The 14,585-nt window shown below is 39.1% G+C and overlaps 1 protein-coding gene across 1 annotated transcript in view; it reads right to left on the bottom strand.

The window, feature by feature from the left end:
• The window catches only part of FREM1 (FRAS1 related extracellular matrix 1), a 125,527-nt gene that overhangs the window by 50,250 nt on the left and 60,692 nt on the right, over positions 1-14,585 (bottom strand). Inside the window, exons 20-23 of the mRNA XM_059656635.1 lie at positions 13,257-13,401; positions 9,254-9,395; positions 6,414-6,609; positions 2,598-2,862 (exon numbers count right to left, since the gene is read on the bottom strand). Of these exons, the coding sequence (XP_059512618.1) occupies positions 2,598-2,862; positions 6,414-6,609; positions 9,254-9,395; positions 13,257-13,401 (748 nt within the window). The remainder of the gene's footprint in view (positions 1-2,597; positions 2,863-6,413; positions 6,610-9,253; positions 9,396-13,256; positions 13,402-14,585) is intronic.

Genomic DNA, 14,585 nt, shown 5'->3' with positions numbered 1-14,585 from the left:
ACCAAAGCCTGCTCTGCACGGAGGCCCAAGAATTGGGATTTTATGAATCTCCCGGGTAATTTCTAGATCTTGAGGATCTAGAAATTTAGAGATTCTTGGGATAAATGATTTCTAAAGTGCCCTCTAGTAAGGCTTTCTATGGCTGTGAATCAGGTAAGTTTTTAAGTATCACCAAATGTGGAGATTTTGTTTTCCATTCTTAGTTCATCACCACCATCTGATAATACCTAATATTCATTTATTCATTGGATTCTTCAGCAGGATTACTGGCTTCTCCAATAAAGTTAGTGATGTCTTCCATAGACTCTCTGGTGGGTACTGACGGGGAGGAATGGGAATAGAGGAGAGCAAAAGGTTCTAGAAACAAGCAAAAAATTAAAAGCCCTGAATCTAATATGCATGGATTAAACCAAGAAGCACCACTGTCCAGTAGTTAATGGGGTGAAAAGGACAATGTAACTTCTTTCCTCACTTAATATTATGTTTGGTGTTGTAAAGATAGGAGGGGAAAAGGTGCCAGGAAAGGATATAATAAAAAATGGTAACAGTAGTAATAATAGCAGCTAGTACTTATTTTGTTCTTCTTATGTGCCACATATTGTTTTGATTTTTTAATATATATTTTTATTGATTTCAGAGAGGAAAGGAGAAAGAGAGAGAGAAAGAGAAAGAGAGAGAGAGAGAGAGAGAGAGAGAGAGAGAGAGAGAGAGAGAGAAACATCAATGATGAGAAAGAATCATTGATTGGCTGCCTCCTGCATGCCCTATACTGGGGATCGAACCCATAACTGGGGCATATGCCCTGACCGGGAATCGAACCATGACCTCCTGGTTTACTAATCAATGCTGAACCACTGACCCACACCAGCCAAGTGACACATACTATTTTAAGTACTTTATATGTATAAGCTCATTGAAACCTTCCAACAACCCGGAGGCAGGTACGCTGAACATCATTCCTTTTCACAAAAGAGGAAACAGGAGCACAGGGAGAAGTGTGGCTTGATCAGGGCCAGGGGAGGCAGTAAGTGCAAGTAAATGGACTGAGTAATGGAGGCAGCAATTCACCTTAAGCCTGTGCCTCAACAATTATACGGCATCACTTCTTGAGCAAAAGAACCAGTGTAAAAAGGAATCCCTACATGTCCTGTTTTATTTAGTTGATGACTAGCAACATTCAAGCACTGAATTGGTTATGAAGATATTGACTAATCAAATGATTATCTACTTGTTAAGGACATTTGTCAAGAGATAAAAAAAAAAAAGGTATTCGTTCAAAGTTCCTTGGATTTTTCTGTTTAACTATTAAACTATCCAAACCTTGATTCTTAATTCTAAAAAAAGCAAGCAAAAATCATTTTGACCGACATTTAAATTGTGGTTATCACAGCAAAACTATTGAATTTAGATGGATAAAAATGTATGACAGAGTGTGGTATTTAAACCTGGGTGTCCTGGTACACGTTACAATTTATGGGGAACCATTGAGTAATACAGGAGTATGCTGCATTTATGTTGTTGGATGACACTCCTTTGAATGTTGTATTCTGTCTGACATGGTGAAAGTTATTCAGAGTCCCTGCAGGTATGACAGATGAACCAATGCTCTCGGGGCCTCCTTCTTAATTGGTAAAACTCAGGGTTGGATATGTACCATGATTCCCCCAAAGGCTAGCCCAGGATTTCCTGGTTCTTATCCTAGCCCTGAAGACCTGCATTTCTCTCAAGGACGCTGACTTTGCCAGCTCTGAGAACAGCCAGATGACGGGCCCTCTAGAGTTTCTCCTGCTTTAAGTGACTGGAAACAGATTTCAGTATTTTAAATGAAGGTAGACTTTCACTAATGTTGTTTCCTTGCCTTTCCACCAGATTGTTTTTCATCCCAATGATTTATTTGATGCACAATCCTTGAACAGGTGCACAGCCCCCCATCATAACATTGTTTCTATGGGGAAATATGATCCACTGTATGACAATATGATTTATGATATAGTTACCCAAACACATTGTGTCACAGGCAGTATCTGCTTATGCCAAATGTTTACTAGTAAATACCTTTCCCTCATATAGAAAAAATCCTCAAAAAAGTGGTAAGTTCCTTTTCTATGTCTCCCTTTAGAAGGCATCCTCATGTCTCTACATTCCTCCTCATAGAACAGCTTGCATTGAAATCTGCTTATGTGTTTATTTTTAAACAAGCCCTCATTTCTTGCCTTGCTGCTGTCATTTTAATTGTGCACCTTCACCTGTATACAACTAGGTAGTAGAAGAGCACAGATATACCAGAGCTGGAAAAGGATTCATTTTCCCTTCCTTTCATCTTTCTAAGCATTAATTCAGGGAAGGGGTTCTTTTTTTAAAATATATTTTTATTGATTTCAGAGAGGAAAGGAGAGGGAGAGAGAGAAACATCAATGAAGAGAGAATCATTGATCAGCTGCCTCCTGCACAACCCACACTGGGGATCGAACCTGCAACCCAAGCATGTGCCCTGACCGGGAATTGAACTTTGACCTCCTGGTTCATATGTTAACGCTCAACCACTGAGTCAGGCCAGCTGGGCCAGGGAAGGAATTCTGAAACAGTTAGGGGCTCACCTGAATGTGTCACTGTGGACGGGTGCCTTCCTCTTATGTACGTAGCAGACTGCCTGTCCTGCTATGTCCATTTGGCTGAAAGTCATAATGGGGACCCCAGGGTAGTGGACATATTCCACCCGGCCATATCGCGGTGGGGAGGTGATGACGTAGAGCAGTTCCTCAGGCTTGTCTGTTCCATCCACAGCCAGGAGAGTGCTGGTCGTCAGGAAACCTCTGTCACCTTGCGGCACCACAAGTGGCTTTGCCAGGATGACAATATCACCTACAGGGCAGAAGAGGTTGTGGTCAAGAACCCAAATTTAAAAAGAAAAAATGTCCAAGGTCAAAAAAAAAAACACCCACAAAAAAACAAAGGCCAAACTGTGCAGAAATCAAAACTAACATGAGGTAGAAAGGTTTCTGTAACTATGATTAATGAAAGAATTAGGCAAAAGCTATGAGTAGATATTACACAGAAGAGGAAACACATATGGCCAATAAAAGTACAAATAGATGCTCAATATCAATAATCGAAATACAAATCAAGATCACAATAAATTGCCATCTCCTAATCGACTGATTAGAAAAATGTGGAAGTCTGATGACGTGAAGTGTTGAAAAGGATGTAGATCAAGATCATCTTTCCTGTCATTCTGGTAGAACACATTGGTACACAGTTGGGCATTAATTTGTAAAGAGTTGAATATCACGTACGCCTTGACCCCGAGATTCCACTCCAGCTGTGCACTGGAGAGAAGCACCCCGGAGGCCCGGACCGGAAAGGTCACCGCAGCACTGCTTCTAATTGAAAACGCTGGCAACAACCCAAATGCCTTTTTAAAAAGTGAATATCATATAAACAAACTGTGGTCTATTCATACAACCGAATCTTACACAATAGCAAAATGGATGAACGACAGCTCCCTGCAATCACACAGAGAGATGCAGCTTACTAACATTTATTAGTTTCGTGAGCAAGTCCCAGAAAACTATAAACAACAGTGAGAAAAAAATGAGCACAAAAGTCAGGATGGAGGATGGGAAGAGGTAGATGGTGGTTACTGTTCATACTGTTCAGGGACTGAGTTGAATGGTGGTTGCATAGATGTTTATTATGTATTTTTAGAAGAATATATGAATGAATGAGTGAAGCAGAGTGGGTCACACATGGACAGTGATACAGAGTTCCACAAATTAAGGATTATAATCCAATTTTATTCATTTAAATATATGATCATACCTAAAATAAAGAGCTTCCACTCTGTGCCAGGCACAGGCCTCGGGACTCTGACATCGTCACACCAATGCTATAAGATGGTGTACTGCCATATTTCCCAGGTTATAAATGAGGAGGATACTAAGGTATAGAAATGCTAACTCATTAATTATTACACAATTAATAAAAGGTAGAGCTAAAGTCTCTACTCAAGCCATCTGACTCAAGAACACAAACTAAAACTCTATATTATTTTGTTTCCTCTCTTCAATATATAGGGATTTCTTATACTTCAACACTAAATGGGTGAATAGCCAAAAGGAAATGTGAGTGAAGTAAATGTCAAACCAATTCTAATTTTAAATAGATAAATGTCAATAAAACTTTTAAAATATATTCTGTCCCATGAGGAACTAAGAAGTAAAAATAAAACAGCAAGCAGATATAACTTTTGCCCAGTGCTTCTCATGAGGGGTGATTCTGTCCCCCGGGGGACATTTGGCAATATCTGGAGACATTTTTGGACATAATTTTGGCCACTGTGCAAATCAGAAGACACGCACACCTGGAGGGCCTGTTATTTATATAATAGCTCCCAAATGAAATGAACCCAAGTGCTCAATATTAGGGTTATGATTTAGTCTAACAATTCAGCGTAGTTTCAAAGAGAGATGAACCTATGAATATCAACCTATGAGCCAGGAGGTCATGGTTCAATTTCCAGTTGGGGCACATGCCTGGGTTGTGGGCATTGCCCGAGCAGGAGGCAACTGATCAATGATTCTCTCTCATCATTGATGTTTCTATCTCTCTATCTCCCTCTCCCGTCCTCTCTGAAATCAACAAAAATATATTTTTTTAAAAAAAGAAACAAAGAGAATAAATTCGGAACCTCTGACAATGTTAACAGCTTAATGTATTCACAAGTCCTTTTAGGAAATAACCACATGCCAGCTGAGGCAGACTGGTTTCCTTTTCTTTTGGGACAGGCAACTAGTTTCTATTGCTCAGCCTCCCCTTAGCCTAGAAAGTAATTGCAATTCAGCCACTGGGATATAAGAAGACAGGTACCTGTCTCCAAGCCTCACCCAAGAAATCCTCTCATTTTCCTCCGTATCTCACTTTTGGAGTGACTCCAAGGCCTTCAGAGATGAAGAATCCTAGCTAGAAAGAGTCCCCAGATGTCTGTGTGGAACATAGCCCTCCTCCTCCCACCCCGCTCCCCAGGAATGTATGGTGCAAAGGCACTGAGAAGATGTCTGTCCTAACACATCAGTTGTCTGCCCTGATATATCACTTGTATATTTATGATGAACAAGTCTTATTTTTGCAGAGAGAAACATCCAGCTTATCTGAGAGTCACTTATTAGACATCTTGATGGAATATACATTTTTACAACTGAGAAACCAATAAATAAAATATATTACTATACAGCTCAAAATAAACATCTCACAATCAATCAAACTAACTTAAATTTTGTTTTAAAAGATTCAGGAGAACTGTAATTTTACCATGCACATGAAGTAAGATTTTTATTGCACTTAAGCATCTGATTTAGCTCTGGGGTTCTTGACAGCCAAGGCAAAAAAAATAAAAAATAAAAATCTATATAAAAGCCTAAGTGATCATTCAACCATTTGAACGGTAGCTATGATGCACAATGACCACTAGGGGGAAGATGCTTCAACTGGTAGGTTAGATCAGTGGTCAGCAAACTCATTAGTCACAGAGCCAAATATCAAAAGTACAACGATTGAAATTTCTTTTGAGAGCCAAATTTTTAAAACTTAAACTATATAGGTAGGTACATTCTTATTAACTTAATTAGGGTACTCCTAAGGCTTAGGAAGAGCCACACTCAAGGGACCAAAGAGCCGCATGTGGCTCACGAGCCACAGTTTGCCGACCAAGGGGTTAAGTTGTTGCTTGGGCCCTGTCAGCCCCAAATCTGGTTCATCTGCACCAGATTCTCTTTCAATGTGCAATAGAATCCGTGCACTGGGCCACTAGTTAAAAAATAAATAAAAAGGAAGTATTCAGTCAATCAAGCATGTATTGAGGTTCTAAGACTATGCTTGGTCCTGGCAATATATAGATCCTAGACTATATACATATGAATGAAATATGGTCCTTACCCTGCTCACTAATCTCTAAGCAGAAGTATGGGGTAGTGACATTGGGTTTCAAGGGCTTACTCTCCCTTGTTCATTCTCTCCCTTCCTTTGAAGTTCATGTTCAAGTAATAATTCACTTTCTGATGATAAAACACACTGATTTACCAATTTTTTCCTTAAAGCAAAACACCCTGGTCATTAAAGTAGGGTATGCAGCCATGTTGTGGATGAGTCTGGATAGCCAATAGGCTTTTTGTAAATACTAAAAAATAACAAACATATTGGCTACTGTCATGAACCTCAGAAATCTCAGGCAAAGTAAGTGAGGGGCCAAAGGATTGAATCATAAATGATGGAATTTCAGATGTAAAGAATAAAAGGAAAAGAAAAGAAAGAAGGGAAGGAAAGGAAGGAGGGAGAGAGGGAAAACTTGGAGTGCTTACAACAGCTCATTTCTGGTTATAAAACTTGATCCCAGTAAACCTGGGTAGAAATGCTTTTACCTTTTCCCATATCGTTGATGGTGATCTGACAGTCAAATGCAGGTGACCTGTTGTCGCCATCCCAGAGGTAGAAGGTGAAGCTGTCTTGGTTTGGGGAATCCATCGCCCCGGTGTGTGTGTATCTCAGTGAGTTCAGGTCCACTTCCTCCTGAGTGCATTTCATGCCGGGGTGGAGAGGGACCCAGTCCCTCCCTGTCTGAAAGGTGCCAGCATTAGTCAGCTGCCCATGCTTTCTATCTCCAAGCTGTGTTAGTGAACATTTTCTATATTCCCTGAAAACCTCCAGTATAAATGATAGTTCAGAGAAACTCCAGTTCAATTTTTTTACCATTTACCTTTGTTTTTCCTTTCATACAGATATACTAAAACAATTTAAGACTTCGGCGCAGGGGGGGGGGGGGGGGGGGGCGGGGAGAATAATGTCAGCCAAAGGGTTTTCACACAGTTGTGGGGGTTTTTGTGGCAATTCAACAGCAATGCTACTTGCGAGGTATTTATCATAAGCAATCAGAGCTGATTAAATATTCCAATTAATGAGAGCAGGTGGGTAATTGAGCTACTGGAATTGATCCTTTAAATATTAAATGTGTTTCACCTGGGGTTTTCTATTTCTTTAGTTCATATCATTGTACAACTAATAAAAACTATATGATCAAACTGGTTTGTTATATGGGTGAAGAAGCTAAAACAAAAATAGAATGGATGTACTTATTTGTTATACATTTTACAGCCTTGCTAAAGCCAAAGGAAAATTATCAAGCTCTCTCTTACTATCTGCATTTATACCCTGAGTCAGCAAAAACATTTAACTGCAAATATCAGAATTGTTTTAAAACAAGTCAACATTAGTTATGCATATATTCTGTACAGAATTCAGTTCATAAAATGTGGTATATTCAATTAAAAGAGGCTCTTATGCTAGGGGGAGTTGACAACCGAGAGTATTAGAAAGTATTATAATAATAAATCTGTATGTGATTAATAATTCCCTCAAAACACATAGCTTTCCCCAAGAATAAGCCATAAAAGTCACTTGACATAATTCAAGAAAAGTACTATCTTAAAAATTTACTTTATGATATTATCTTGCACTTTTCCTGTCTGGTTTAAGAGACTAAAACAGAAATTTAAATCACTCTTTTTTTTTTTCTTGACACATTAATTCATCAGATTCCCAGTTCCTGCAAAACTGCTTTGTCCTCCTCTCCTCTCACTGTTTCACCACTTCTCTTTTTGCCATTCTTTTGGTAAAGTGTCCTCTTTTTAATATGTTTTCCCAACTGATATTTGTACACAGCTATGTTCTGTTCCAGTGCTCACAGGGTAAAAATTAATTACATTGTAATAATTAAGCTCACTGTTTCCATCCTAAGATCTGTTTGCAAATTTAATTACTAAAAACAGATTCTCTTTCAGGGTTTAAACTGGACAGCCTACAATTGTATTTAACCTTTTCCTTTGTAATCTTTTCTCAGAAAGTACGTACAGAAAATGATATCTTTTGCTCTCTTATCTCCATCTAGTTCCCCACTTGCACTCTGGAATGCAGAGCTTTGACTTGACAAAGTCATTTGCAAACCACCAAAGAGGAAGAGAGTCAGATTCAAGGTGGTGAAACTAAGGGAAGTCAACAAGAAAACAAAAACCTGGAGACATTCCAGGAGGCCTGGAGGCCTGGTCCCTGGTTCTGGAGAGTCTTGGAGAAGCCCTAAAGAGCTGGGAGAGAATTACGTGGCGCCATGCTGGGAACCCGGACCCATCTGGATTGCCGCGTATCCAAAAACACTTCAGTTCCCAAGCCACCCAAATGTGTGAGCTCTCACTGCATTTCTGCTTCATTACTCTCTGAAATGAATTAAGGACACAGCTGTACCTCAATTTAAATCAGTGATTGCTCTTCACTTTGATTCTCTATAGTACCTACAATCTAAGGCGATCAAGCTGTTCCACACAGAATGATCCTTGCTGCCTATGGAGGAGTGTCTATATGGCATTAAAAGTTAAGCATTCAGTCAGATAATCACACTGGGGATGGATGGTGGTGGGTGTTGCCCGCCATAATCCACCATTCAAATAAGCAACTGATGGATTACCCAAGTGACCTTTGCAAGTGTCTGATCTGTAATTTGTGTTGGGCATCAGGCACACGGTTTGAATCACTTGTTAAAAACTATCTTTTCTCCATTGTATTGACTCTGCTCCTTTGTCAAAGATCAGTTGGCTGCGTGTGTGTGTGTGTGTGTGTGTGTGTGTGTGTGTGTGTATTTGAGGTACCTCTATCCTGTTTCACTGACCTATTTGTCTGTTCTTTCACCAATCCCACACTGTCTGGATTACTGCAGCATTATAGCAAGTGTGAAGGTCAGATAGTATCAGTCCTTCAATTTTGTTCTCCTTTGATGTTGTTTTCCTTATGCATTTTCCCTCTCCATATAAACTTTAAAGTCAGTTTATTGATAGTCACAACAATTGCTCTAAAGAATAAAATTTATTTTAAACATTTTTTAAAAATCTGGTGGGAATGAAGATACTTTAAAGATTCTCAGCAGAAACTAGACAACTAGCTTTACCCTAGCAACTCGCTCTGCCTCCCCCAAATTTAGGTACAATCTCAGTAAAGAGGGAGCAATGAAGAACCTTAATATTGGTTGAATTTACCCTGAATTCAGTAAGAAAATTTAGAATAGTGTGAGTTATCCCCAAACTAGGAAAATTAAATGTTCTACTTCTGGGGAAAATATGGCTATTAGAGAATAAATTCAGTTGTAGAAACCTGTGAAATGAGAAAGTTTATATCAGCTATAGCTATTTTGAAAAATAAAGGTAAAAAGGCCACTAACCTTAAGCTGAAGTTGCCCGTTTTGGGGAAGCCTGTCAAATAGATAGTAAATCTCCCCCCTGGGAGTGTCTCCATCTGTGGCTGAAAGAACAGCACCAGAAATAACACGAGTTTCGCCCATATCCACGGTAATTTCAGCCTTCCTGTAAAAAGAAAGTGTCTGGCTTGATATGAAAATAGAAGGTATTGCTTTAGCAGGGGACACTCCTAATGACTATTACAGTTTCCAGTCTTCAACAACGAGGAAGTAATATTCAATATCCTAATGACTGAAAATGATGAGTCAGTCTCATACAACAGCCTCTCATTTCCCTTTACACATAGAAGTCCTAAAAGACAGTCAGCAACAATGCATATGCTATGAGGTAATTACATACTTCTAATTGTTTACACACGTAGAACTTTACAAGTTTATGTTGTAACTTATTTTATAAAATTATTTTGTTTCTAATATTGTTTTTCATACAACATCAGCTCCATGAAGTAAGTGGTTCAGGTATGATTGCTCTAATTTTACAGATAGAAACTTACAGAGATTAGACACCCACGGGGGTCCTTTGATAACGGTTTATGATCTGCCACTAGGAGTTTGGTGATATTTGGGTAATTGGTGGCCCTCTACGTTCCTCTCCGTCTCCATGGTAATATCTGTGAAAGGATTTACTACGGTGTCTGTCACATAGCTAGTGTTCTCTTCACGGAGAAGTAGAGAGGAAAGTGTGTCATAGTCTGAATTACACTGAAAGAGACCCCAGGACAAGAACTTTGCAGGTAATTTCCTTGGGAAGTACTTTCAGGAATAGGAGATAGAGTGAGGAGGGAGAGAAGGAAGGAGGAAGCAGCAACAAAGGGTGTTTTTACTGCTGCGGGGCTGAGTGCTGCTGGGATCCTTTGAAGAAACATGTGAAATATGCCTTAAATTGTGCTTTGCAGGCTAGGAGGCTGGGATCTTTATCTATCCAGTCTCCCACATGTCAAAGGCTGTCCCGAGTGCTTCCCTGTGCCTGAACACCAGCTGGATGGGCCACTGCTGCTGCAGAGAAGCTCTGAGGCAGAGAAGGGAGCAGCACAGTGTGGCACAAGGGGTGGGCGCTGACAGTGTGCACAGCATGTTCCAGCACAGCCACAGCCGCAGTCAGAGGTGGGCTGTGGGGATGTGGCCCAGGCAACCAACAGTGTCTACTGCAGCATCCACAAGGAATGTCAAAAACTTGGTGTCAAATAGCCTAACAGGTCCAGTAAGATGAGAAGAGCCAATACATTTGGTAGGAATCAAGGGAGCAGCTTTAATAAAGCGGTTGAGGATGGAGACAGTGGGCAGAAATGGAGGAAGTGAACATGATCTATTCTTTCTTTTATTTTTATCTCTATTGTTAAAAGTATTATATGTCCCTTTTTTTCCCATTGAGCCCTTCTAGCCTTTACCTGTCCCCTGCCCCAGGCCTTCACACTATTGTCTGTGTCCATGGGTTATGCATATATGCAAACAAGTTTTTTGGTTAATATCTTCCTGCCCCCCAAGTTTGAAATAAATGAGAAATGGGTCATCTTTGTAGTTTCAGAATGAGGATACCTGCTTGTAATAATAATAACTAACACTTATGAGCTCTCACTATGTACTAGCTCATTTTTTCAAGCAGTTTTACATAGTTTAATTCACTTAATCCAGGGGTGGGGAACATTTTTTTCTGTCAAAGGCCATTTGGATATTTATAACATCATTCACGGGCCATATAAAACTATCAACTTAAAAATTAGCCTCCTATATTTGGTCCAACATTTAATTAACTCACCCCTAATGCCTTGTCAGGAACAGACCAAATGATTTTACAGTACTTATATGGCCCACGGGCCACAGGTTCCCCACCCCTGATTTAATCCTTGCAACAACCCTGTAAATAGGGTATGTTATTATCCCCATTTACAAGGAGGTTGACAAAGAGGTAGAGAGAGGTTAAGTAACATGTTCAAGGTCATATTCAAGGTCACACCACCAGTAAGTGACTGAACCAAGGCAATCTGGCTCCAGGATTTGCTTGCTCAACCACTAACTCTATCCCTATGTTGTGTTAGAAGAGGAATAAAAAGAGAGATATTGGAAATGCAGAAGAAAAAATATTATGGAGTGCATTCTGGGAGGAGGCAAGAGGTGATATACCCAAGGACACAGATGGAAGGAAGAGAAGTGGGAATACAACTTCCTCACCACAGGACAGAAGGAAAGAAGAAAGGAAAGAGAAAGGAGGGATTTCAAAGAAGGGTCAGAAGAGATTTGGTGATTCTGTAGGTGAAGCTATCCCAGGAAGTTTAATAGCAAGACCGTAGCAAGAAATAGTTAGATAGAATTGAGTGTCTTATTAATTTTACCTGTCTGGTCTTGATTTTCTTAATATGGACAATAATATCTACTTCCCCCAATTTTGGTGTTTTTAAGGACATAATATATGTGAAAGAACCAAACACACTATCACATAATAAGCACTTAAGAAACACCAGTTTCCACCTCTTTCAGAAAGGAGGTTTCATAATACTGCAATATCCTTCATATTTTCTTTTTTATAAATAATATCAAGTGATACCAATCCAACACTCTAGCTAGAGAAGAAATTTCTGTTGGGTGCTCTTAGTCAAACTGACGTCTGAGATGCAACCCTCCAAAATACTGTCACCAGTATTTCCCACAATGCTTTTCAAGGGCCTTGCTGGTGGCCCCTAAGATAATAGCAGGAAAGTTGGCAGGACTTGTCTGAGGCCCTCTTTTCTGCAAAGTGGAGGAGACTCTGGGAGTTTACACACTTTCAGAAAGTTGTTCACTTACTGATAAAAACTTGGACTGTCTACTCAGCTTCTCACTGCACCATTGACTATAGAGATGAAGTTGGTCAAAGGGATCACTGGAAAACTAACGTCTAAACTTGTCCACTTTTGTACAGTTGCCAATAATAAGAGAAATGGCTGGAGCTATCCTATATAATAAAAGGGTAATATGCAAATCGACCAAACGGTAGAAGACCAGTTGCTATGACGCACACTGATCACCAGGGGGAAGACGCTCAATGCAGGAGCTGTCCCCTGGTGGCCAGTGCATTCCCACAGGGGGAGCGCCGCTTAGCCAGAAGCCCAGAAGCCAGGCTCATGGCTGGCAAGCGCAGTGGCAGTGTTGGGAGCCTCTCCCACCTCCGCAGCAGCACTAAGGATGTCTGACTGCCTGCTTAGGCCCGCTCCCCCCAGGGAGCGAACCTAAGCTGTCAGTTGGACATCTCCTGAGGGCTCCTGGACTGCGAGAGGGCACAGGCCGGGCTGAGGGCCCCCCCCCATTACCCCCCCTCCCCCAGTGCACAAATCTCAATCTCATGCACCAGGCCTCTAGTAGAAATATAATTGATAAAGATTGTACCCTATGATCACACTCTGATCAACTACAGAGGGAGATCCTGAGAAAGTCTGCAATTAATAATATCAACCCAGAATGTTTAAAGAGCTATTATTTTTACATCAGGTGGCCAGGGATGTTGATTCATATGGAGCATGGTAGAGGACTGGTGGACAAGGAAATACCAAGTGATAGAAGTGGCTTTGGTATATCTCCCTCAGCCACTCTTAGTTAAAGGTTTAACCAAATCCACAGTGAGGACTTTCTGCAGTTAACAGTATCACATTTTAGTTGAATCTACATATTAACTACACTTTGGTGCATGTGTTCAAATATTTAATATACTGATCATTTTATATTGTATGTTCAGTCATTCTTAATTGTTTAAAATTAAGTAGAACTTTTAGAGAAAAACCAAATAATTAGAGGGCTCATTCGAGAATTGTTAAGAAGTAGTTACATTAACTAACATTTGCACATAAGTTATAGGTGCCTGGGTAGGTGGGACAAACTGTGACAGACAGCAGCAACAAAAGGCTTATTTCTCTCAGAGTAAGGCTGCATTTACACCTAGCCTTCCAGATCAGAATTTTATAGAGAATCTGAAGGGGAGTCTCTTCAGGTAGCTTACTTGTTCAGCGTGGGTTTCTCATCATTGACTGGGGTGACCTCTACTGAAATGGTCTTAAGTATCTTATGTTTCCCATCTGACAACTGGATTGTAAAGTCATCAGCAAGGTTCTCTGAATCATCGTGCACATACATCAACCTCATTCCTGGAAAAGGGGGGTGGGGAGGGAGAAAGTAAATCTTTCTTGTGATTGGACAATTCCGAAACATAGCACAGGTAAGTGTTTAATCTCCAAGCCATCATTAATCAGTGCAACAGGGTGAAATTAAACTGTTTTGTGCAGTAAGAATATCCTCTTAGCTCATCTAAAAATTCCTATTTAAATACTTTAGTAATTGATAAAGGCCTATTTAAAATCAGTGAGAAAATGGTATAGTATTTGATAAACTACATGAGAACAAAGGTGTCAAGGTGCTCAAATGAAATAGAAAATTAGTTCATTACTTGGGGAAAATTATACTTAAATCCCCACCTCAAATAAAAAAACAAAATAATTCATATGGAATTATGAAAAATCTTATTCATAATGTGAGACACAGAAAGCCAAAACAGTCTTGAGAAAGAACAATTTTCGAGGACTCACAATTTTTTATTTCTGTACTTTAAAACGTAAGTTATAAGGCAAATGAAATATGAAAAATCTTATTCATAATATGTGACAAAAATAAAACATTAATATTTAATTATCTCTTAAACATCAATCTGAATCTATGAAAAAGTGGGCAAATGGCATTATCAGGTAATTAACAAAAGGTGAAACATATATGGTCAATAAAAATAAAAATAGGTTCAATTTTACTCATCTAAGAATTTTTCAAATCAAGATAACAATGAGAAACTATTATTGACTAATAAATATGCAAAGTTTTTAAAAAAATAATATTCATTATTGACTAGGAAATAGGCATGCTTATGCATATGGTGGCAATGACCATTTTCCCATACAAATATTATAAATGCTCACCTTTTGTTACCAAGTAATCTTATAAAAATTTATGAAAAAGAAATACTGAGATGCACACCAAGATTTATGTTATATAAATATATGTAAAATATGATTATTGATATGTAACTTGTAATATCAAGAAATTAAGTTATTTGCATATTTTAAAAGACAGTTTGTATAAAATCACAGTGCAGTATGTCTATAGAATGAAAAACTGTAGTTAACACAAACCATGTTTTCAATGAATATTTTAAAAGTAAAAAAGATGCTTAAAATAATCATAAACAGATTGTATAATCTGATAGCAGTTTTTTTTAATATGTTTTAAATTGATTATTTTTTTATAGAGAGAGAGAGGGAAAAGAAGAGGGAGAGGGAGAGAA

The sequence above is a fragment of the Myotis daubentonii genome, chromosome 11 (assembly GCF_963259705.1).
Source record: "Myotis daubentonii chromosome 11, mMyoDau2.1, whole genome shotgun sequence".
Lineage (NCBI taxonomy): Eukaryota > Metazoa > Chordata > Mammalia > Chiroptera > Vespertilionidae > Myotis > Myotis daubentonii.
This window is presented reverse-complemented; position numbering and strand designations above follow the sequence as displayed.